Source organism: Cannabis sativa, chromosome X (genome assembly GCF_029168945.1).
Source record: "Cannabis sativa cultivar Pink pepper isolate KNU-18-1 chromosome X, ASM2916894v1, whole genome shotgun sequence".
Taxonomy (NCBI): domain Eukaryota; kingdom Viridiplantae; phylum Streptophyta; class Magnoliopsida; order Rosales; family Cannabaceae; genus Cannabis; species Cannabis sativa.
The window spans coordinates 4370499-4395759 of NC_083610.1; the positions used below are offsets into that span (position 1 = coordinate 4370499).

Here is a 25261-nt window from a genome sequence, read left to right on the forward strand (position 1 = left end):
GTAAATGGTATAACACTAATCCATTAAGAAAGAAGACAATCACTGAAAATAATATAACTAGTATAAATACTCGTGGACATTGGTATCAAGATGAACCGTACATCCTTGCCAACCAGGCAAAGCAAGTTTTCTATCTTGAAGATCCACTCAGAGGTCGCGATTGGAAGGTTGTTGAAGATATTAGCCATCGACAAATTTGGGACATTACTGACAACGAAGATGAGACTGATGTAGATGTTGTTAGTGATTCTAACTCTGCCAATTTTGTGTTGACAGTTGATCTTGGAGAGTTGATTATGCAATCGAATGAACCTCCAGTAATTGTTGAATCGTCCGATCAGTTAGTGGATTCTGAGATAGAGAATAATGAACTGGATGAGAATTATGTTGCTGAAGAAGTAGATGATTTACTAGTTGAACATGTAGAGGATGAAAATGTAAACTTAGTGAATGATGGAAATGATAGTGATTCTTCAGTGTAACTTTTATTTTGTAAACATTTGTTACTAAATTTTTTTACAATTAAAGGAATATTTAATTTCTTTCGTATTAACATTTTAAATACTTATATTTCAATTATGTGTTTCACATTTTGTGAATTCTTACATTTTTTTCCGTCTTCAAAGTAAAATAAAATGTCTGCTACGTTAGCGACACACCATGGTGGGGATGGTGATGGCAGGGATCCCCCTGATCCTTCTAGGGTACCGTCGTCCTGCGAATCAGGTTTTCATATTTTTTCAAATCTAACATTGTTCTGAATATAAATAGTGAATGTATGATTTACTAATAATATTATTTTTCCCTCGAATATATATAGTTCCACCTCCGGTCAGAAAGGGTCGTGGGGTTGCCGCAAACGCTAACCTCGAAAAAAAAGGAGAGAAGCTGGTAAGCCCTTACCTGGAGGTAGATCTTGAAACCGGCAAAGTAGTTGGCACTAAGCCAGCAATTATGTTCGATTTCTTGGCCAACAAGTGAGCATGTTGTGCCCGGGTGGTCATCTAAATTTTTCCGATGTACCCCAACAATACAAGGATCAAGTGCTCAATCGAATCAGAGTGAGTGATTTTTAATTATTAAAGGTTGTAATAATTTTATGTCCTCATTTACAAATTAACATAATTTTAAATTATTTTATTACATAGTACTACTTTGATATCGATGGGAATCCCCACCGAGACCTACTTATGGGGACTTTATATTCGGTGATGGCGGAGCGGTATAGTGAGCGAAAGACGCTCAGACACAAGCATTTCAAACAACATTACAAAAAACCAGAAGATTGGGACACAGTTCTCAAATTCCCCCCTGACTACTTGAATACCGAGACTTGGAAACCGGTTTGCGAATTGTTCGTTAGCGAGGCATTTTTGAATCGTTCAACTAAAAATAAATCGAATCGGCAACTAATGAAATATCCAACAACGCAAGGCACAAAATCGTTGGCGTCCATACGCCACGGAATGGTATGTATTAATTCTTTAATTGTTAAATGTTTCATAAAAAAAAATTCTTTAATAGTTAATAATATTTTTTTCTTATAATAAACTAATTTAATTGTTTATATTTGTATAGGGGGGTACTCCTGGAGAGCATGTAGTTGACGCATGGAAGGAGATCCATGTGAAAAAACCGTCTGGAACTTTCGTTAATGAATTAGCTGCAAAAGATTATGTAAGTGATTAAAATGATTTATTATTAAAATTTATATTTTATATTAATTACATATTCTAATAATTTTGATTTAAATAGGAGGAACTGATCAAGGAGCTTGATAGGAAGCGGCGGAACGACAATCCCGCAGCGATACCGGAACCGAATCCGAATACGATGCGGTTATTAGTTTGACGTTATGGAAACAGTTCTAGGCCAAAGATCTGACTATCAAAGAGGCGTGGGTAAAAGGCTCAAGGGCAAAGGAAAGAAACCAATCCCCCAAACTCAATCAACGGTGCCTCCCCAACCGACTACTGAAATGATGAGCACCATGGCAGATATATTCTCGGTATGCGTGCCACTTGGGGGTAATTTGACGCCTGAACAACGTGCCCAAATATTTAACCCACGCTTTGACAATTTCGTTCAAACGTATAGTCAATCGCAGTCGCCTGGTGGTTCGTCTTCTCAAAGTCATGCCGCTCCTCCGGAACAGCAACAACAACCTCCTACGCAACCACAATTTCAGCCTTCCTCGCAACAACAATTCCAAAATTTGTCACAGCAGCAATTTGAAAATTTTTTGCAGCAGCAACCCCAATCTTTTCCTCAGCAATTTCCTCGGCGGCAACAACGATACCGCTCCGCCAATGGGAAATCGGTTCTTATACCGAACACCGTCGTAGTCTCCTCCGCTCGGCTCAAACTTTGTCGATTTTGGATTATTTGGGAGTTCATCGGCAGGAGAACCAATTTTTTCAACTCCCATTTTCAACCAAGCTGAGCTCGGTAATTTGACGCTGGGTTTATCATCAGACCAAGCGTATGTGCCTTCTCCGCCACGGGCTTCGGGGACTCGTACCGAAAATAATCCAGATCAAGACTTCATAATTAGAGACTTGAATGAAGATGTTAATGAATAATTTATTTATGTTTTGTAATAATTTAGTTTAATTTTGAGACAATATTTTATTAGGATTAATATGTTAAAGTTAATTACTTTGGAGACAATTTTAAATTATTAATAAATTTTATTAAATTGTTTTAATTATATAATTAGATTTATTTATTAAATATTTAATTAAATTGTTTTAATTATATTAATTAGATTTATTTATTAAATATTTAATTATTTATTTATATATAATTTAAATAAATTTTTAAAAATAATTAATATTTTTTTTATTATTCGGTGTTGTAGCGGCGGAGCAATAGCGGCGGGACCCCGCCGCTATTGCCATGTGTCGATCTCGAAACACGAAACTGACACAGAGCAATAGCGGCGGGGTCCCGCCGCTATTGCTCCGCCGCTATTAACAGTATTAGCGGCGGAACCAGTTTTTGGCCGCTAATACTATTAGTAGCGGCCAAGCAATAGCGGCGGACCAATAGCGGCCGAGGTCCGCCGCTACTGCCCTTTAGCGGCCAAAAACTGGAGCAATAGCGGCCGAGGGGCCCGCCGCTATTGCTCCTGAATGTTGTAGTGTTAATATAGTCTTACTATTAAGGTAACTCCACTAAAATCTACACATATATCTTTTATCTATTCTATTAATCCAACTGACTCTAACTAACTCTACACATGTTCAAGCCTTATTCCAAGGTAGATAAGATATCTTTGAGAGCCTCTACCTCCACCTAATCTAAGATTGATTTTAAATTTGAAACCACATTACACACGTCCACTTAGTTACAAGATCTCCTATATTCCATGCATGGCTTAAGGAAAAAAAAAATACATATATAAGAATAATTACCACTCAATAATATAACACTATATTCATTACTTTTACTTAATAACATAATACTCAAAATATTTCTTAATTTTCTAACCCCAATCTGAAGTACACCTAGTCCGAAGCCCATAATAACTATGAAAGTTTAATTTATAAAAATATCATAATTCTCTTAACTTAACAAAATAACATTTTCTAAGCAATCAACTATTTCCACATCGAGTTTACTAATGATGATTAAATAAATATATACATAAAATGTAGTAAAAGAAAAATAATATCAAAATATTTTTGGTTATTACAATGGATGCCAAGGTACCATGCCAATGGTGGAGGAGGAGGTGGTGACCAAAAAGGATCTTCATAAACATAATATTCCATTACCATAAGCTCTTTGACTTGAGGAATGCAAAAATGTTCTTGCTGAATTTTTTCAAAAATTGGGCAGTTTTGCTGTGATAATGCTACAGCATTATGAGCAGCAATAAATGTTGACCAACTTGGAATGCTTGCTTCCTTATCTTTTTTTTTTCACTACTTTGGATTGAAGTGAGCTCTTGTAATTGCTCAAAATTTTCCCCAAGTATCTCCAACTCATTACCACTCCTCAAAATGACATTTTCACTTTCTTCTTTCTCCCTTGAATTTTCCATATCAATACCCAAAGTTTCATGGGATTTATCACGCAACTCATTCACCAAAAGCTCAAATTGGTTCTCCAATTTCCTCAAGGATGAAGCTTGGCTTTGAATTGAGGCATCATTTTTCGCCATGAACTCCATCATCAATACCTCAAATGAGCTTGATTGAGCCATTTGATGAAGATCTTCTTCTATGTTGAACTCTTGTAAATCTTCTAAAATCTCATCATTTGGTCCTTGAGTGTAAGTGTCAAAATTCGGCTCCAAATTATTGTAGTTGTCCTCCCAAACATGGTCTTTGTTTGGACAATTACAACACCACTCATTGTACTCTGCCATGTCTTCCAACATCCAATGGGCTTCATCGATTGATAGTCGGTAGAAATTGGTGGTACCATTTCCTCTTTGTACCCATTATTGTGTGCTTGGATTCAACCCATTTAGGAAGACTTCTAATTGACACTCTTTGGACAACCCATGTTATGGAAACCTCACTAGAAATGCCTTGTATATCCACCATGCTTTATACAAGGGCTCCAATTCATGTTGAACAAAATTCATAAGGACTTGTAGATGAGACATCTCAAGACCTTGCAAAAGAAACTAAAACAAGACAAACAAAGCGTAAAATAGAACAAGGAAAATAGAATGAACAAATGAAAAACTAAAAAAAAACCAAATTGATAGTAATTAAGTTCCAAAAATAAAATTTCACTAAATCAATCCCTGACAACGGCGCCAAAAACTTGTTGTGGAAATTATATACGCAAGTATACGCAATCGTAACAAGTAATAAAGTGATAAATCGAGTATCGTCTCCACAGGGATTGAAAATTAGAAATTGATTTATAAAACTAATTACTCACAAATTAGTTTTAACAAAAAAATAAAATAAAATAAAGTGATGAGAATATGTAAAAAAAATTAACAAACACAAATTGTAAAGAAAACAAGCTAGAACTATTAAATTGACCTAAAAAAAATGCAAAGTTGATATAATGGTGCAAATGAGTATTGTTGCAAATTGTTGATGTCAACTAAGAATTTAAAATGTCATAATCCTTTTTCCAAAGTATTTGTGGTTTGATTCTCTAATTAATTAACATATTCCTATGCCCAATTAATTTTAAGAATACTAATTTAAGCACAATTCCTTCAAGTCATACATGGTAAATAACATATTCTTATGCCATTTACAAACCACATTTTTCTAAAGTGATATTCATGCATCATTCAAGCAATTCTACTAACTCTATTTTTTCCGAAATCAAGATTAGCTACTTACTTACTAATGGTAATCAAGCAAAACTAAGCAATTGCACAATAAACACACTTGAATGAACAAAACCAATTTACTAAAACATAGCAATAAAATATCAAATCACAATTCAAGTCAATAAAATAATTCTAGCAAAAAGAAAATTAACTCATAATAGATTGTGCAAAAATTACAAAGTTTAAAAGAAAAGAGAGATAGAAATAAAAACCCATTTGGAGCTTGTCACAATACTCCAAGTTCCTCTTCCAAATTTGTCTTCTTCTTCCTATTAATTTTTGTCAATCTCTAAATAAAAATGCTAAATTAAACCCTAAATAAAACTCTCTCTCTCTCTCTCTCTCTCTCTCTCTCTCTCTCTCTCTCTCTCTCTCTCTCTCTCTCTCTCTCTCTCTCTCTCTCTCTCTCTCTCTCTCTCTCTCTCTCTCTCTCTCTCTCTCTCTCTCTCTCTCTCTCTCTCTCTCTCTCTTTTTCTTCATTTCTTCACTGTAGGCGTTGGAGTAGCAGCAGCAAGAATCCCCAGCCGCCTGCTCCTTGTGTTTGTTCAAGTCACGCCTAAATATAGAAAAGCATATGTATATATGCTATAGCATGCACACGTGGCACATATTTGCATATATAATGCTACCCCTTCTAATCATGGGCTGCCTTTTTTTTTTTTTTTGCTTTTTTTGTTTCTATGCAAGTCCATTAGAATAGTAATTACACTTTATGAATATTGTGTACAAGATTTTTGGGCTTTGATAGTTCATGGACTTTTTTTACTCTATGACTTTTGAGACAATATGCACATAATAAAGTCCAAATTATATATTTAAGCTCTTACAAAAATACACAATATTAAGAAGAATACTTTTAACATGGGAAACTAAATAAAATTGATAAAATATTACAAAAATTAACTAAAATTAATCTAAAAATACTAAAACTAATATTTATGCAAAACTAAATAAAATAATTAAAAAGTCACTAAAATAAACTAAAAATGCTTGAGAACAAAACTAATTTAATGGACAAAAAGAGCTAAATAACTCTATTTTCATAGATATATCATTTGTCGATGGAAACTGTCATACTTTCTGTTGTTGTTTTTATCGACATAATGTTGATGGATATTGATGGGATGTCGATATTTGTTATTTTTTTGGTATTTTTTTTCTGTACTGACCTTGTTTTGTTTAAAATTGCAGGATCGACAGTGTTTCTTGTTGTATCGTACGATGGTGTTTGGTTATGTGAGAATTATAATTGGATTTACAAAGCAGAAGGCAGCTTGATGTTGACAGTTACAACTGACACAACCCTACAACAACTACGCCAAGTTTTATATGAAGAGTTGGAGGTTGATCCTTTGGCGTATGATTTAAAGTTGAAGATTTGTTCCCTGTACATGAAGGGACAAATGGTCCCGCCAGAGGTTATTAAGAAAGAACGCCAACTGAGAACGTTCTTACAGATGAGGGCAACAATATCAAATACAGAGTTTATGCCATTATTCGTGACCAAGGTGAGGAAAGTTAGGAATTCGGAGCCTACACCGCCTACTAATCCTCTCCCTTAGAGTGTGGTAGGGTCTTGCGTTCTCGAAACAGATGTTGGGATTGGTGTGAATGAGGAGGTTCCGACCAAGAAGCGACAAGATTTCATCAGTTTGAGGAGTTCGATACAACCTTCTACAATAACGATCCTATTATAGATTTGAATATGGACGATGAACATGATTTGGCAGTCGATGAAGCCGTAGCGGGCCCTTCCTTGAGGTTAGAGTGTGTACCGAGCAACTATGGTACACAGCGAGAATGACAACCCCGTAATGAAAATCGCACTACACCTGGAACTAGCAATAGTCGACAAGGCAGAACTGAAGAACATGCTCCTTCTCGTCATGCAACCTTCTCAACGTTCTCCTTTTTTGAAGTTTGTACCAAGTTCAAAGCTCGTATGTGGACAAAGGAAGATATAATGAAAAATCATGAGATAACTACTTGTTTACAAAGTAAGGAAGCAGGGGTGATAGAGCTTGGTAATTTTTATGAAAACAAGGAAGAACTGAGACAAGTAGTGGGTAGGTTTGCACTTAATAACAATTTTGAGTGGATGGTGAAGAAGTCATCCCCTGATGTGTTGTACGTTACATGCAAGGCTCCAGATTGTAAATGGAGATTGAGGGGGAGGAAGAAGATGCATTCTGACAACTTCGAGGTCACTGTATTTCACAACGAACACACATGCAACCTGAATGCGAGACGTTCAGATCACCGTCAAGCAGCACCATGGGTGGTTGGCCACCTTATTAAGGGAAAGTACACCTAAGATGGAACTAAGTACAAGGCTAAAGACATACCGAGGGACATGTTTGACAACTATGGTATCCAGATGAATTATGTGAAGGCGTGGAGGTGCAGGGAGATGGGACTTACGTATGCTAGGGGTACGCCTGAGTTTTCATACATGAAGCTTCCTAGATACTTGTACATGCTGGAGTAGAAGAATCCTGGTACCATTACTGACTTGTATTTAGAGGATGAGCGGTTTAAGTACTGTTTTATATCACTCGGTGCATGTAGAAGGAGCTTTTCTTCTTGTCGTCCTATTTTGAGTATCAATGGCACCTTCTTGAAGACGAAGTACGACGGTATAATGTTAGTTGTTGTGGCATACGATGAGAACAACCAATTATTGCCGGTTGCTTATGGTATCGTTGACAGTGAGAATAACGACTCTTGGACGTATTTCTTACAGAAGTTGAGGGTAGCAATTGGCGTGGTTGAGAACTTAGTGTTTGTGTCAGATAGGCATCAAAGCATTGATCATGTTGTTGAACTCGTTTTTCCCGAAGCATTCCACTGTGCATGTTATCACCACATTGTTATGAACGTGAACGCCAAGTTCAAGTCTGATGCTTTTCACAACCAAATATATAATGTTGCTTACTCATGGTTGAAAACTGAATGTGATAGAGAGTTCGAGAGGCTTAGAAAGATGAATCCAGCCATTGTTGCATATGTGGAGAGTATAGGGTTTGAAAAGTGGGCTCACCCTTATTGTTTGTGCGATAGATACAACATCATGACCAGCAACGCTGCCGAAAGCTTCAACAGTGTTACAGAAGAGTTCAGGAAATATCCAATAACTACTTTGGTTGAATTTATCAGGTTCACACTGCAATCATGGGTTCGCTGATCGCCTCGAAAATGCTGACAAATGTACAACCCCTTTGGCCACGCTCTTTGAAAAAAACTTGGCAAAAATTCATGAAAATGCAAGGTACAAGCGCGTCCAACGAAATAGAGCCAATTTGTATAACGTTGGTAGGGGACCTAACGGTGAAAGAGGTGGTGATGTGAACCTAGTTGAAAGAACATGCACTTGCAGCGTGTTTACGTTATTGAAACTCCCTTGCCTTCATGCATGTACCGCGACATTAAAAATGAATACAAGTGTGTACACGCTTTGCTCACCTTATTATTCGAAAGAAACGTGGAGGAAGATTTACGATGATACCATCAATCTTGCTGGTGATGAGGATGATTAGGTTCTCCCAGAACACATCAAGAATATGAAAGTTAGGGTACCTGTGGAAAAGAAGCGAGTAGGTCGTCCAAGGAAAAGCAACGCTGGAAGAAGACAGGAGAACCGTTTCCCGTCTGGTGATAAAAAAAGAATCTGTACCTCGAAACTGCAGCCGCTGTGGCAGTTCAGGCCACAACAGAGTAACATGCAAAGCCCGTATTTGAGGCGTACTATACTTATTAGTTTTAATAACATGTTTTGTATTTCTTATTCAAAACTGCTTTAAAATAAGGTTGAGGTTGATAATTTTTTGTTGTGAATCAAAGACAACGTTAAATAATTTTACAAGACTAAGAATAAGTATGTTAAATCTACTATGAAGAACTGAGACACCGTTACACTTTACAAGATTAAATACCAAAAAAATATTTTTAAGTAAACAGAATATATAACTGTATTTTCAATTACAAAAAACATACAATGTCACCATAATTACACATATAATCAGCCGACATTCTGGTAAAACAAATCAACACACCACCCTTCACGAAACAACTTGATCCGGCCTTGCGTGACATCAGTTAATCCACGTTGCATCATGAGATGCTCCACATACTCAATGCAATAAACGCCACAATCACCACTAAATGCAACATAAAATATAAAGTTAGTACAATGTAAAACATATTTTAATACTATAGTACTTTTTTATCGCTATGTACTAGGGGTGTTTATAAAAACTGAAAAACTGAAACCGATCATCAAACTGACCAGACCGTAACCGAATTTTTGGTTCCACGTCATCACCGAATTTGGCGGTCGGTTTTGGTTGTGGATTTTTTGATATGGCGGTCGGGTTCGATTTTTGAAATAAAAAAATAGTTTAACCAAAAAACTGTCAAAACTGCCAAAACCGCCTAAAACCGCCAAAAACCGTACGGTCGGTTTTATACGGTTATAATTTTTAAACGGTCAGTTACGGTTTTTGTAAAATAAAAACCGTAACCGACTGGTCGGTTATAAAATTGTAAAAACCGATCATAACCGACCGATTTTCACCCCTACTATGTACCTGATTGTTGCATTCAGAACTAGGTTGTGAGTGGCTTGACTCGCATGCATATTCGGAAGCACGTTGATATCCTTATTTGTTAACGCCATGGTCTGGTTATTACGTGGAAAATCCCCGGTTGCATGGATTAGTGAGGGCAACAGTTCTTCCCAAGTCTTTAAGATGGGTGCCATGGCGGTTCAATGAAAAATGCTGGAATCACAGTCGTACACATTAATTTTCCACAGCTCTATGTCAACTTCAACTGTGACCCAGCGCCTATGGCCGGGAAGATGCAAAATGAATTAAATGAACTCATTACCCCTCCATCTCGGAAAGAACTGGGTCTGTAATTGTGGAGAAAATCTAAACAATTAACAAATGATGAACACCTCTGCAGTACTCCAGGATATAATCCTCCCACACAAAGTTTCTCCTCGGACCCTTGTGATTCGTCCATGCACTGTTGATCATGCTGGTGACGAATGTAGAGAGAATGATACCCTTCTGAGAAAATCTCAGTGGATAGTCGGCGCGTCGCCTCCTCAGCATATGGACTGCTGCATCTATATGCTGCATATAAAGGTTAGAGAAAGCAGTTAGACAACAAAATATATTAATTGTAGATTAGTTGTAAAGTAAAGTAAAATTATAAATTAGTTTACTTACGTCATCTGTAAGCCATTCCTGTAGTGTCAACAGCTTCCAAAAGAACGATGGACCGTAATCACCACTTTTCAAATCCCGAAGCCGGTGGTTGGGAATGAGTCCAGAACACCACTTTCGGAAAGTATCCAACCATCGCTCATCCGGTGGCGCCAAGGGATCAAACATCGAAGAAGGATTCTGTTTCTTCTTCATCTCCGTGTAGTCACGAAATCATACAGGGGGATTTCTCTTCCTCTTCCCACTCTTAACCCCTGCAGGTTGTGCCTCTATCGCCAAAATTTCACCTTGGGACTCGCTGTCATGTATATGGATAACACCTGCACCGATAGGAGTAGCTGGAGCTCCCTCATAAGGATCATACCCGTCAGGAAAGACCTCCTCCTCTTGTAGTGGGGGTGATGCAGCTAGTAGTGGGGTAGATGGATCTGCTGGGGCCTCCGGTGCTGAAGCTGCCGTTGACGGACGATGCAACGTGGTCAATATATTTCTGAGCTGCTCCATAATTAGGTTCTGACCAGCCTTCAGCTCTATATGGCTATGTCATCTTCAGCTTCGCATGATAAGAGTACATACCCTTCTGGTCAGCCTCGATCCTATCCAACCTCCCCACTAAATCACTGTACTCGGCACCACGAACGCCTGATGAAGATGGTGCACTGGGCTGAGGGTCTGAGCCAGTGGCTTGAAAAAATATATACCAAAAAAATACGGTAATACCATAATGTAACAAATATCACAGAACAAAAACAAAAAAACAATCAAGTTATACAATCATAAAAAAAAGTTCCAAAAATTGGTACCTGAGTGTCTGCCTCAGCCTCTGTGTCATCCACACCATCATCAACCAAGTTTTCTACACCATCGTAAGAGATGGTCCTCACAAATGTCTCCTCTTCTGTCCGTGGAAGTAGCCCCTTCACCACTTCAAGATTCTGTTTAAGGTTCAAAAAATATCAGAGTAAAACGATTTAGCATTTATTACAAGCATTTATGTTAAATAATTACTCTAAACATAAGTGAAACTCATACCCGTCTAGAAAATAATGAACCGACTTCTTTCTTTCCTATATCACCCTTGCTCGTCCAGCTAAGCATCCTGGGAAAGTGAATCCCATGATTCGTGCCATACTTCTTCCCAACCTTTAAAATGGCCTCATACGCCCAATATTGTACTGTAGGTGCGAAGCCATAAGCTGTGTATTTGCACTCATGCTGAACATCCGAACTCAGCTTCTTCCCGTAGTTGGCCTTCTGTTGCAACATGTCCTTTTGAAGCGAGTGCATGAGTCTGGCGAATGAGTGCTTCCCCAAGGAATCTGGAAGAAGAACTCAAGATCTTCGACATATCTAAGTATGTCAGGCATAATCAACGCGTTAGCCTCGCGACCTAGAAGCACTGCCTCAACAAACAAGCACAAGCCAAGCTTGTACAAGTCTTCCGGGTTCTGACAGTTTGTGAACCTATCTTGGAGTGCTTCTATCTTCACACTACCAGACCGGTTGAAATATTTGTTGATCAATCGGTCTGGCCCTTAGCGAGCAACCTGCGCAGCCTTCTCCTCTTCTGTTGGCCCCGAGGAGAAGTCTAGGCCTGTAATGAGTGCAAACTCAAGCACTCCGAATCTGAGCTCCTTCCGACCAATGTAAAACCGCATCCTCAACTCTTCCTGAGCATCAACCTTCATCTTGTGCAACATCAGTTGGTGAAATAACACCAAGGAGAATGTCAGGGGTACGACATTCCAAAAGTTTCTGAAACGACTTTCCTTCGCCGTGTTATTTAAATTGAACTCCGAAACTTGATTTTTGCAAAAGTTCTGGTGCCTCTATAAGTCACGCGGCCAGTAAAATGCTCGGATGCTGGAATTATGAGTCTGGGAGCCTTCTGAAAAAATAAATAACAAATCAATATTACTGTCAAAAAATTATAAAATGGTCGACATAACATCGACATCATGTCGATATTCTGTCGACATTATCAAACAGTAAGCAACAACATAATTTGGTCGACAACATATCGACATCCGATATGCTGTTGATATTCCAATAATATCAACACAACATATCATCACACAATATTATCACACAGCAATCACATAAATCACATTAATATTATCGACATGAGGTCGATATATCAAACAGAAAGTAACTGCATCACATTGTGTCGACAACATATCGTCATACTATCGCCATGTTGTCGATAAAGAAATTTAAGCAATAAATTCACATTGTGTCGACAACATATCGACATACTATCGACATGCAGTCGACAAAGAAATTTAAACAATGAATTCAAATCAAAATTTTTTACTCAAAATATGTCGACATCCTATCGATACACCTACGACATCCTATCGATATACTTAACCACACAGACATTTATAATGGTCACTTTGTCGATATTATATCGATAACATTGTTTAAACAAATAGACACCACTGATGAACATGCAGAAAACCATCTAAATTCGCATACACAATCTGAAACAATCTAATCTGAAGAACATAAAAAAATTCACATCCAAATCTATGAAAATTCTAATTTTTAATAAGAAAAGAACTTACGGTTGGATTGGTGGTGGCGAAGTTTGACTTCGAGTTCCCTCGGTGGTTCGTGGCTGTGGTCGTGTGTCGTCGTGGATCAATGTGGTTCTCTGTGGGTCGTCGTGGGTGGTTCGCTCGCGTCTGGTCTGTGGGTTTAGTCGTGGGGGTGGGTCGTCGTCATCGGTCGCGTCTGTGGGTTTAGTCGTGGGGGTGGGTCGTCGTCGTCGATCGCGTCTGTGGGTTTAGTCGTAGGGGTGGGTCAGTTGAGATATTGGTGTGTGGGTGGGTCGGTTGACAGAGAGAACGATAAAGACAAGAGAGAGAGAGAGAAGAGGTTTAGAGCAGACGGAGAGAGAAGGACGAAGAGAGAGAGTGAGAAGAGGAAGAGTTAGACTGTTGGGGAGGGAAAATTAAAATAAAAGGGTATTTTGGGTAGTTTGGGAAAATAATGGAATTAATTTGTACAAATTAGTAGAGGGTCTAAAATTTAATATTGGGGGTTTTATTAGGGTCAAATAATGAAATTTCCCAATTAAAATTTTAAAATAGGTTTCATAAATCAAAAGAAAAACATATTCTTATTTACTCTCATTGAAACACAAAACAATAATTTTTTAAAAACTCTTTTTGTCCCAAACACTTACAATGATGTAAAAGATTTTTTATTTTTTGTAAAAGTTGCTTAAAAAAAATCAGATATACACAATCATACAAAATTAGAGTGCAAAATCATATACAAAATAATATATTTATGCAATGCACATATACTTAATTTTATTAAAAAAAAAACTATCTATCTAAAGTGGAACGATAAGAAAATTAATAAAAGAAATCATTATTGTTTATTATTAATGGTTGATACAGAGTGTATTACTGAAAATATTTTCTTATGTATACGAAATTCATTCTTGAAGTAACATTAGAAAATAGAAAAATCAGCACTATATTTCTTTTTTTGCATCCATATGTTATCCAAAGCAATATCAATATTTATCTCAAACAATCAATAAGACTATGCATAAGAGCATAAAGGTAAAAAATGACCCCTTTAATTGATCTCCTAGATAAGAAAATTTGCCATATTATAATTTGCAATACTCAAACTTCTGTACACCCTCATAACCAAAATAACATATAAGAATCTAATGAAATACATCTTAGATGACATATATCTTAGATGTCAATCAACACCATCTAAAGATGACATATATCAAAATTCCATTTTTGTTCCTTTTAAAAAAATACATAAAATATCTGTCTAAATACCAAGAATACTACATTAAAATCGAAGTAGATTAATGGAACAATATATTGCCAAGCATACTCTAAAAAGTTGAAGGAATTCAAATTGATAATTGATCCTCGATATAGACTTGGAGATTTCCATTGAGACAAAATCAAATTGTCACAATGTATCATAAAGAGTTCTATGTTTCACAACATTATTTTCTAAAATTTTCTCACTCCAACGCACCAAGATACCCTTTCAACGTCACTTAGAACAGCGTTGGTAACGAATTTTGCCAAAATCGACACTGAAAAACCTTAAAAACTGCCTCTAAAGTCCAATTTTGAAGTAGTGACATATATCTAAGTTTAAACAAAATCAAAACTGAAGAAGTCTAAACTCTTTCAAAGAACTCGCCGGTTGTAGTTGCGACCTTCTAAAGAAAACTTGTGAGCTTTTTTTTACCTCCAATGATTTCAAAACCAGTAAAAGAATAAAGAGTGATGTGAGAGTAACACAACCATGATATAGTACCTACCTAGTCCCACTCGGTATAATGGAAACAACAAGAAAGGTAATGTCAAATTAAAGTTGCAAAATTTACTATTAAAGAATGTCAAGGATAATAATAGTTTGTTCTGTTAGTTAGTTGTAACTAACTCCAACTGTCATGACTCTTTTCATGTATTTTGTTACAAGTTGTTGTGTTCTGTTTTACTCTGTATATAAGCCTTGTACAGTTTGATATTCATTGAATAAGATAGTCTTTCTCCTCTGTTATCTTCTTCTTCTTTTCTTGATTGCATTATCACATGGTATCAGAGCTAGACTCGTTCGTTAATGGAGATTCCTACTTCCGCAAATGGTGCAGCATCAAGATTGAACAATGCTCAACCAAACAACAATCAACAAGTATCTCTACCGAAATCATACCCTGTTTCATTCAATCACTCTTTGTCCATCAAGCTAGATGAACACAACTTTCTTCCTTGGAAACACCAAGTTCTGGCATCCATTAAAGGCAGCAGACTTCAAAAATATCTGGATCACACTCGAGCGCCACCAAAGTTCTCGACTGCTGCAGATCAAAGAAACAATATTATCAATCCGGAGTACGAAGACTTGGAGCAGCAAGATAATCTACTGATCTCATGGCTCCTCTCATCTATGTCGGAGAAGACAACGAACAGAATGATAGGATGCGAAACCACGACAGAGATCTGGGAGCAACTGACTGTGTATTACATTGCTCTAAATGCAGCAAACATAAGCCTGTACAAGACTCAACTTAAAAACACCAAGATGACTGGATCGTTAAGCGATTATTTACTGAAAATCAAAGGTCTTGTGGATCGACTTGCCACCATCGGTCACAGTCAATCGACTCAAGATCATATAGAAGCCATTTTCAATGGATTGCCATCGGAGTATGATGTTTTTGTAACCTCAGTCACTACCAGAAAAGAGCAGTACACAGTTGCAGAAATAGAAGCCTTGTTAATGGCTCAAGCTGTCCGAATTGAGAAAAATGTCAAGAACATGGATATCTCCAAAGCTGAAGCCAATTTGTCTCAAGCAAGAAACTCTGGATTCAACTATGGCAGATCTCCCTATCCTGCACCAGCAGCTCCACCAGGTTTCACCAATAACAATTTCTCATATGGTCGAAGTTCTAGCAATTTCAATATGGCTAACAATAATGCAGGTCACTATCAACAAAGCATGGCCAGAGGTAGTACTATGTACAATCGTGGTCCCCCCTCCAATACCAATTCCAAAAGTGGTCCCCCTACCTATAGCCGTGGTCCCAATAGCAATATGAGTCAACAAGTGCAATGTCAGTTATGCCATAAATTGGGACACACTGTCAAACAGTGCTTTTACCGATTTGACAAGACATTCACGGGTCCAGAATCCTTCACAAACTTCCCTCCTGTGGCCAATATAGCTGAGATGCAAGCTACGTATGTTGGACCAGACACAGTTATTGATGAAAATTGGTATCCGGATACTGGGGCAACTCACCACCTCACACCAGATCAGACCAATCTCTGCAACAGCAGCCCTTATACTGGAAATGAACAAGTGTTCGTGGGAAATGGAGTTGGCTTAAGCATTGACAGTATAGGAAATTCCTATCTCTTATCTCCTTATACTTCACAACAGCTAAATATACACAACCTATTACATGTACCTGCTATCACCAAAAATCTCCTCAGTGTCTCCCAATTTGCTCAAGATAACAATGTTTTCTTTGAGTTTCACCCTTTCTCTTGTTGTGTTAAGGACATACCTACACAGAGGATCTTGTTGGCTGGGAACCTTGAGCAAGGTCTATACAAGTTTCAACCTTCTTCCTATCCAAGTGTCTCTACTCATCTCTCAAACTCGGTCCAGTCTCACCAAGAACCAAGTTTTCAATGTCACACTCATATAACAGATACAACTAAGTCTTCTTTTTCTTTGTGGCATAGCAGGGTTGGCCATCCTGCTGCCAAAGTTGTAACCATGGCTCTTTCCAAATGTAATATACCTTATTCAAATAAAAATGTTACTGATGTGTGCAAAGATTGTTGTCTTGGCAAATCTCATAAGCTACCATTCACTAGATCCACTACTCAATACAATGCTCCTCTTGAACTTTTGCATTCTGACTTATGGGGGCCTGCTCCCATAAACTCATCTAGTGGGTATAGATATTATATTAGCTTTGTTGATGCTTACTCTAGATACAATTGGATCTATCTCTTAAGAACAAAAGATGAGGCTCTTCCAACTTTCACCAAGTTTAAAACTCAGATTGAGTTGCAATTAGGGACAACATTGCTAGAAAACTCAGGAATAGTTCATAAACTTGCATGCCCTCATACACATGAACAAAATGGGGTAGTTGAGCGTAAACATCGACATATAGTAGAAACCGGCCTAAATCTACTTGCTCAGGCTTCTCTCCCCTTAAAATACTTGGATGAGGCATTTTGAACTGCCACATACCTTATAAATCGAATGCCTACACCAGTATTACACAATGCCACACCATTAGAGACACTTTTTCACACTCAACCAAATTATTCTATGCTCAAAGTTTTTGGTTGCTTGTGCTATCCCAACTTAAAGCCATATAATAAAAATAAATTGCAATATCGATCCACTCCATGTGTTTTTCTAGGATACAACATGTCTCACAAGGGGTATAAATGTATGTCTAAAGATAAGCGAGTTTACATCTCTAGGGATGTAATTTTTGATGAAAGTAGTTTTCCCTATTATCACTCTACTCACTTATCTAACATTACTGTTCAGCAGCCTATTTTTACCCCACCAGGACAACCACCTGTGTTCACTTCTTTGCATGTTCCTTCTCCTGTCCATAGCCCAAACACTGTCACCAACACTGCTCCTCTGTCTGCTTCACCAATTCTCAGTCAACAATCGGGTTCTAGCAACCAAATCCCTACACCTGTCAACAGTGTGCACACTCAAACTCCTGCAACTGCTACAACTACAGAAGCTGTTACTGTCTCAGTTCCTTTAGCTACAGCCACACTCAATGTCCCTTCCACCTCCAGCCCATCTGCCCCTACTAATCCAACACCAGTGTCAACTTCCACTCATCCTATGACCACAAGGTTAAAAGCAGGAATCAGAAAACCCAAAGCTCTATTAGCTGTTTGTGAACCAAAAACTGTCAAAGCAGCTCTTCAAGAACCACACTGGCATAATGCCATGAACACTGAAGTGGTGGCTTTGAAAAAGAACAAAACATGGGTGGTAGTTCCTAGACCAGCAAATAAAGTTCCAATTGGGTGCAAGTGGGTTCTTAGAGTGAAACTCAATGCTGATGGAAGCCTTGATAGATATAAGGCAAGATTAGTGGCAAAGGGATATCATCAACAAGCTGGTTATGATTTTCAAGAAACATTTAGTCCAGTGGTAAAAGCTGTTACAATTCGGGTGGCTCTCACTATTGCAGTCACTAAAGGGTGGCCTATAAGACAACTTGATATCAACAATGCATTTCTTAATGGAGATTTGCAAGAGGAGATTTACATGGAGCAGCCACCAGGCTTTGTGGATCCTGATTTTCCAACTCATGTATGCAAACTTAACAAAGCCATCTATGGTCTTAAGCAAGCACTAAGGGCATGGTTTGACAAGCTTTTCTCTGTTTTGCTTAAACATGGTTTTCAATTCTCCAAGGCTGATCATTCACTCTTTATCCGTGTCACTTCACTCAGCTGCACTTATATTCTGGTGTATGTTGATGACATACTCATCATGGGCAGTGATGATGAGTTAGTCAATCAACTCATTAGAGAGCTAAGCAACACATTTGCTCTTAAAGATCTTGGCTTTGTTGATTATTTCTTGGGGATACAAGTTACCAGGTCTACTGAAGGAATTTTAATGACACAAACCAAGTATCTTCAAGACATACTCTACAAAGCTGACATGCACAATGTTAACACTCAAAACACTCCCATGAACAGTGGCCTCAAGCTCTCAAATTATGGAGGTGAACCAGTAAAAGATCCTACTCTCTATCAATCCATAGTAGGTGCTTTGCAATATGCCACAGTAACTAGACCTGAGATTGCATTTGCTGTGAATAAGGTTTGTCAATTTATGCACAAACCTCTTCAATCTCACTGGATGGCTGTAAAACGTATACTGAGGTATATTGCAGGGACACTTGACTATGGACTTTGGATCAAACCAGCACAAGACTTCTCTCTTGATGTTTTTTGTGATGCGGATTGGGCTGCTGACCCAGATGACAGGAGATCGACAACCGGGTATTGTATCTATTTTGGGGGAAACTTAGTCTCTTGGAAGTCTCAAAAACAAGTTACCATCAGTAGATCCTCAACTGAAGCTGAATTTCGAAGCTTGGCGAGTGCTGTCACAGAGGTTACTTGGCTGCAATCTCTCCTCAAAGAACTTCATATATCTTCACCAAAAATTCCCTCTGTTTGGTGTGATAATCAAAGCACAATTATGCTCACTGCCAACCCAGTGCTTCATGCTCGAACGAAGCACATTGAGCTTGATCTATACTTTGTTCGAGACAAAGTATTACAGCAGCAAATACAGGTCAATCATCTCCAAACTCAAGCTCAAATTGCCGACTGTCTTACAAAAGCTATATCCACCTCTAGATTCAATGAAATTCGATCCATACTCAGTGTTGAATCCAAATCCACACTGAGTTTGAGAGGGGCTGTCAAGGATAATAAATAGTTTGTTCTGTTAGTTAGTTGTAACTAACTCCAACTGTCATGACTCTTTTCATGTATTCTGTTACAAGTTGTTGTGTTCTGTTTTACTCTGTATATAAGCCTTGTACAGTTTGATATTCATTGAATAAGATAGTCTTTCTCCTCTGTTATCTTCTTCTTCCTTTCTTGATTGCATTATCACAAAAAAATTTAGACAATTACTTATTTGTCCACTTGTATATGTGCAAGTTACCAAAGTGTAGATTTTGATGATTAGAGTTTCTGCAACCTCATCAAAAAAGAGCTAATAAAAAGAGCTAGTAAGATCAGCTAATAATAGAGAGAAAGAAATCTATTTCTCACAAATGCTAAAAGATGAAAAGCTACCATCAATGTTGTGGCTGGTTGTTCTTGCAGCATATATATTGGACAATTCATGAAAAAAAGAGCAGAGATTTTGGTCAAACAGAAAAGTAAAAGAAAATTAAACAATTATGGCAAATTGTTAGATGAGTTTTATTACAAGAAGCCATGGAATAAAAAACTTCTCTCTTAATTCTAACTTGAAATGATCTAAACATAAATCAATTCATATTTTCATATGATATTAAGATCTTGCCAATTCAAAATTTTCTATCTTTATGCAAATAATATCATACTGATCAATTTTGAAATCAAATTACAGGACCAGAAATCCACATTATTCTGCAACTTGAAAAGAAAAGAGTTACAAATTGTACATAATAAGATTATTAATTCTAAACTTTATTCATCTTCATAGTGAAGTTTGACATATTAAAATTTCCCATATTTTATTAAACTATTAATGAGTAAAAATAAAACAATTTAAACAAACATATTTTATTAAATTAAAAATAAAAAAACACCCTACGTGATATCCAAGCAATAATAAATATGTGGTTTGTAATTAAAATATTGTTTCAAAATCTCATATATATTAAGTTTAATCTTCACTAATCCAAATGGGTATTCTTCCACCCATTTTGGAAAAGTGGTTCTTATCAACGTTGAATCTGCGTACAAAAGAACGAGTTTTAAGATTGTAAACCCCCGAATCTAAAGGTCCATCATCATCAAACCTACCAGTAGTATTCTTGTCATGGAGGAAGTATATGCAATTACTATCGCATTCTGTAGAATTAGCCGATGAAACTTTAACAGATAATGATTCATTATCACCCAAAAACAAAGCTTCGTCTTCCAATTCTTCCACCTCAACCCATCTTGATCGATCATTGTTCAATTTGAAAACTCTAAATTTTATGGTCACTTGTTCTCTTTCAGCTTTATTGTATTTGACATACTTTTGAACTTGTAAAAGTTGATCTTTATATGACTCCACAAGATATTTCTTATAACAAAAAGACTTCTTATCTCTTGGAATAGAAGGACCAACAAGTAATTTTAAGCTTTGTTGGGTGGTTGAATCGTAAGTAATGTCAAAAGAAACAAGCCTACCATTTTTATGAAGAAGGGCATAAAGTGTATCCTTGTAGTATAAAACATCCTCAAAAGTCTCTATAGAGGGAGTAGGAGACGATGATGATGATGATGAAAATAATGAAGGTATACGAATCCATTTATTGTGTTTAGAAGGTCTAATATAAGCCAACTGTAAAAAACTACCATATATAACTACCATGATGAAATCCTTTGGATTTGATATTGGATTTGGTTTAAATATTGTAAACCTATAGATATGCTCAGCCCAATAAGGGTGGCTGCTTGTATGCATTCTTGGAGGAAATAGTGGGGGAAGGATTATTATGATACTTTTATTATTATTATTTGATTGTGGCTTATGGAGTGTTACAGCAAATTTGTTATCAAGTGTGGCTAACCAACCTAAGGATGAGCCTGCAAAAGGTTTATTATAGGAAGGAAGCAATAACAAGTTAGATTTTTTAATGTACTTTTTCTTCTTAGTACTGTGTTGTTCTGATGATGAGTTTATTGTACTATAAACTTTCCATAAATTATTGTCTCTTTCTTTTTTATAGTTGGGCATCAAAAGTTTGGGTGGAGCCTTCAATTTTATGACCTTATTTTTATTATTATTATTATTCTTAGCTACCACATACCAATTCAACAAACAAATAACACCACATGTCAAACCATCTTTCAATGTCAAACCATCTAATTTTCTATAAACCAACTCAAGAAGGTTCTTGGGAATTAGATAAGCGCAACCTGAAAAAAAAAATAAAAAATTAATAATTATTATCAACACTTTTTATCATGTAATAGTGGATATATATAGAATTATATAGTATATATATATATATATATATATTACCTGAATCTGAATCCATACTAATTGAAAATTTCGAAGAATAATTAATATGGTTTCGAAACTTATTGGGAGATATAGAGAATGAGAGAGTAAATGGATTTATTTATATAGAATTTCTAACCTACCCAATCAAATCCTAATCCTACCCAATTTAGGATTACCGTTTTATCTTTTAAAAATTAAAATCTAACAAAATATCTTAAAATATATACATGTAATAGAATTTCATTAAATCTAAAATATCTTTCATCAACCTGCTTTATCTTCCAATATATATACCACATTTTGTAAATTTTTGCAAAAATACCATAATCATAAGAGAGAACCGTTGTCTGCTTAATTCTATTTTCTACAGAAACACTTGTGCTTCTCTGTTAAGAGTATAGGATAGTTAGGATAGTTAGTTTCTTTGACAGTTATTAATATAGCTAGTATGAATTTCGTCCTAATTATTAATATATAGATTGATTTATGAATAATTTATTTAACTAATTATAAATAAATAAAAACTATTAAAGAGTAATTTATAGCATAAATATTTAAGTTTAACTTACAGTTGCAGATAAATATATAATTTTAATTTTTTATGGTAATAATACTTAAGTTATATTTTCGTAACTTCTATAAGTACATGACTGTTAAGTGTCAAATCAATAGCCACATGACAATTCTTAATCGGTCCAAATCATTAAATTTTTATTTTTATTTTTATTTAAAAACTAAGAAATAAACTGCGCTTCACGTGCGGTTGTATTTTGTTTAGTGAGATATCGGATTTTAATTTTTTTTGATATTTATTTAATAATATGAGTAATTCTTTCTTTTTTTATTTTTATTCCAAAAGTAAATTTAAATATAGTTAAAAAAATTCATAATAGGGTTGTTCATATAAACCGAAAAACTGCGATTATCCGAACCACTGTAAACCTTGACTATAAAATAATTAGGCACTTTAATATTATTATAAACTTAATATTGGAGTAAACTAAGAATGAAACCCTAACTATAAAATTTATAAATTAAAAATATTTTTTTCGTAAAATATTAGATGAAAAATCTTATTATATGGTTTATATGCATGATATATACGTAGGAAAAATTTAAAGACATAGTAATTCCAATAACAAAAACATAAGATACAACAAAATATAAATAATGTTGATAATATGTATGATTAAAAAAAAGTAAGAAATTATTTCAAACATCAATAATTCAATAAACAATATATCAATTGATGACTATTATGATAAGAATATACATGTATGAGTACCTTAATTCACTATATCCATCAATATATTACAATAAAATAGAAAGAGAAAAGAAATTACCATTAATTAGCTGATATCATATTTATCACTTCAACCTTCTTTATATTAAAAATTAAGAATTTTTTCATTAATACATTTATAACAAATGTTTTATTCAATTTTACTGTAATTTGATTTTTTTTAAAAAAAAATACATACATTAAAGATTTTTTTACACATTTACAACAGACCAACTTCACCAACTTCTTGAAAGAAATATCTAAATACACAAAAATTTATTTAAAACAATATACGTAGTAACATCAATGTAATTTTTGTTAAAATTATTATTTTAAAATAAGTTTAGTGGTTTCTATTTGATAAGTAAAAATAGTTTTCTACTTTAATGAATGAGATGATACTTTTCATTTTAATGATAGTAATTTTCATAATAGCTCAAATTTGCAACCTTCATCACAATAATATCAATTTTTATTTCATTGGGTAATAACAATGACTCCTAAGAGATTTACAAAAAACATATATAAAAATAAAGTACTGACGTTTTTTAAAAAAGATATAAAGTATAGACATTGTGTGTGCAAATATATCAGAGTGCATGAGAGAGAGATTGTGTGGATTAGTAAGAAACACTAAAAAGAAAAATGTTGAAACCGTCAATGTGTTAAAATGTTTTATTAAAATGAAAACATAAATATAAAAACGTAAAATTGAAAAAACACAACAAGTTACGGTATAGATGATAATTTCCCAATATTTTATTTAATTAATTCATATTTATAATCTTAATAAAAAAATTAAAAAATGAGAGAATTAAGGAGAGAAGAGATAGTGCTATTTGAAGTGATTTTATAGCGTCACGTCACCGCCTCATTCCCAATATTTTATTTAATTAATTAATATTTATAATCTTAATGAAAAAATTAAAAAATAAGAGAATTAAAGAGAGAAGAAATAGTGCTATTTGAAGTGATTTTATATCGTCACGTCACCGCCTCGTACTTCTTTTTTATATATATAGATATATCGATAGACTAGGTGTAAGTCACATGCAAATGCATGTGTAGATATATGTTACTTATATATATTTTTTTCATAAACAAATTATTAACATGAAGTGAAGTTTTATATATGGTTATTTATATTTACATATTTAATGAAAAATAATTATTTTATGTATATCTATTCTACATAAAATGTTCTTACATAAACAAAAATTTTGGTTTATGAGAAATTACTGGGTGATTTTTTTTAATTTATCTAAAGTGTTGCAATTAATAATGAATTTGTTCATATTGTTTATTTTTTATTAAAAATTATTTTCAAATTTTGATATTTAGAATTAGTTAAATTTTAAATATTATTTTAAATTAAAATTTGAATGTTGATAAGCATTTTCATTAATTCCAAAGATAAATTTAAGATGAATAATAATTTTTTTTAATTACTAGTACAAAGTATAATAGTAATTTTTGTTTTTATTTAAATCACTATTATGCTTTCAAATTTCAATAATTAATTATCACTATATTGAATATTGTTAATTTTAAAATTATGATATTAAAAAAACTAAAAATTAAATTAAAATTAACATACGTGACTTGACACGTAACATCTAGTACTTTAAAAATATATTTATAAAATTGAATATTAAAATCAATTTTTAAAAATCAAATATATTAAATTTAATAAAAATTGTATGCCAAAAGATGTATATATTAGTTTAGGGAAATTTTCATGGGCCACCTTATTTTGACAATTATTTTAAAAAATGACGTTATTTTTGTTATGTTAAGTTTCCGTATATACAGTTGACGTTTTTATGGTAATTCGCTGAAGGTTGAAGCTAAGAAGGTTTCATCAATGGAGCTCGTCGACAATGGAGGTTTCTGCGACTGTGCGATATTTTGGTGGTGGAGATTTGCGACTGTGCGATATTTTTCTAGGTTCTTGGTTTCGAATGAGGTTTAAAATGAAGATTGAGGATTATATATGATTCGTTTGTAGGTTAGGAATCACGCGCGTGATTCCAGTTTTTTAGGTTCAGCCGTTTCTCTGGTTGAAGATTATGGTGGGGAAGACAATGACGTGTCACGTCATTTTGTTTTCATTTTAAAAAAAACGTCATTTTTGTAAAAAAATTA

At 35.0% G+C, this 25261-nt stretch overlaps 3 protein-coding genes across 3 annotated transcripts; 1 reads left to right on the plus strand and 2 right to left on the minus strand.

The window, feature by feature from the left end:
• The first annotated feature begins 950 nt into the window (after positions 1–950).
• LOC133031955 (uncharacterized) lies at positions 951–1851 on the plus strand. The gene is made up of 4 exons (XM_061105755.1): positions 951–1061; positions 1149–1469; positions 1579–1677; positions 1756–1851. Exons 1-4 carry the CDS (start codon positions 984–986, stop codon positions 1849–1851), a joined length of 594 nt encoding a protein of 197 aa, XP_060961738.1. The 5' UTR covers positions 951–983.
• A 7852-nt stretch (positions 1852–9703) lies between these two features.
• LOC133032661 (uncharacterized) lies at positions 9704–11006 on the minus strand. Its single transcript, XM_061106763.1, has 2 exons — positions 10546–11006; positions 9704–10449 (listed from the first exon to the last, which is right to left on the minus strand). Exons 1-2 carry the CDS (start codon positions 10735–10737, stop codon positions 10243–10245), a joined length of 399 nt encoding a protein of 132 aa, XP_060962746.1. The 5' UTR covers positions 10738–11006; the 3' UTR covers positions 9704–10242.
• Positions 11007–20213: 9207 nt separating this feature from the next.
• LOC115718587 (putative F-box protein At5g60060) lies at positions 20214–21752 on the minus strand. The gene has a single exon (XM_030647401.2). It carries the CDS (start codon positions 21562–21564, stop codon positions 20500–20502), a length of 1065 nt encoding a protein of 354 aa, XP_030503261.2. The 5' UTR covers positions 21565–21752; the 3' UTR covers positions 20214–20499.
• Positions 21753–25261: the final 3509 nt, after the last annotated feature.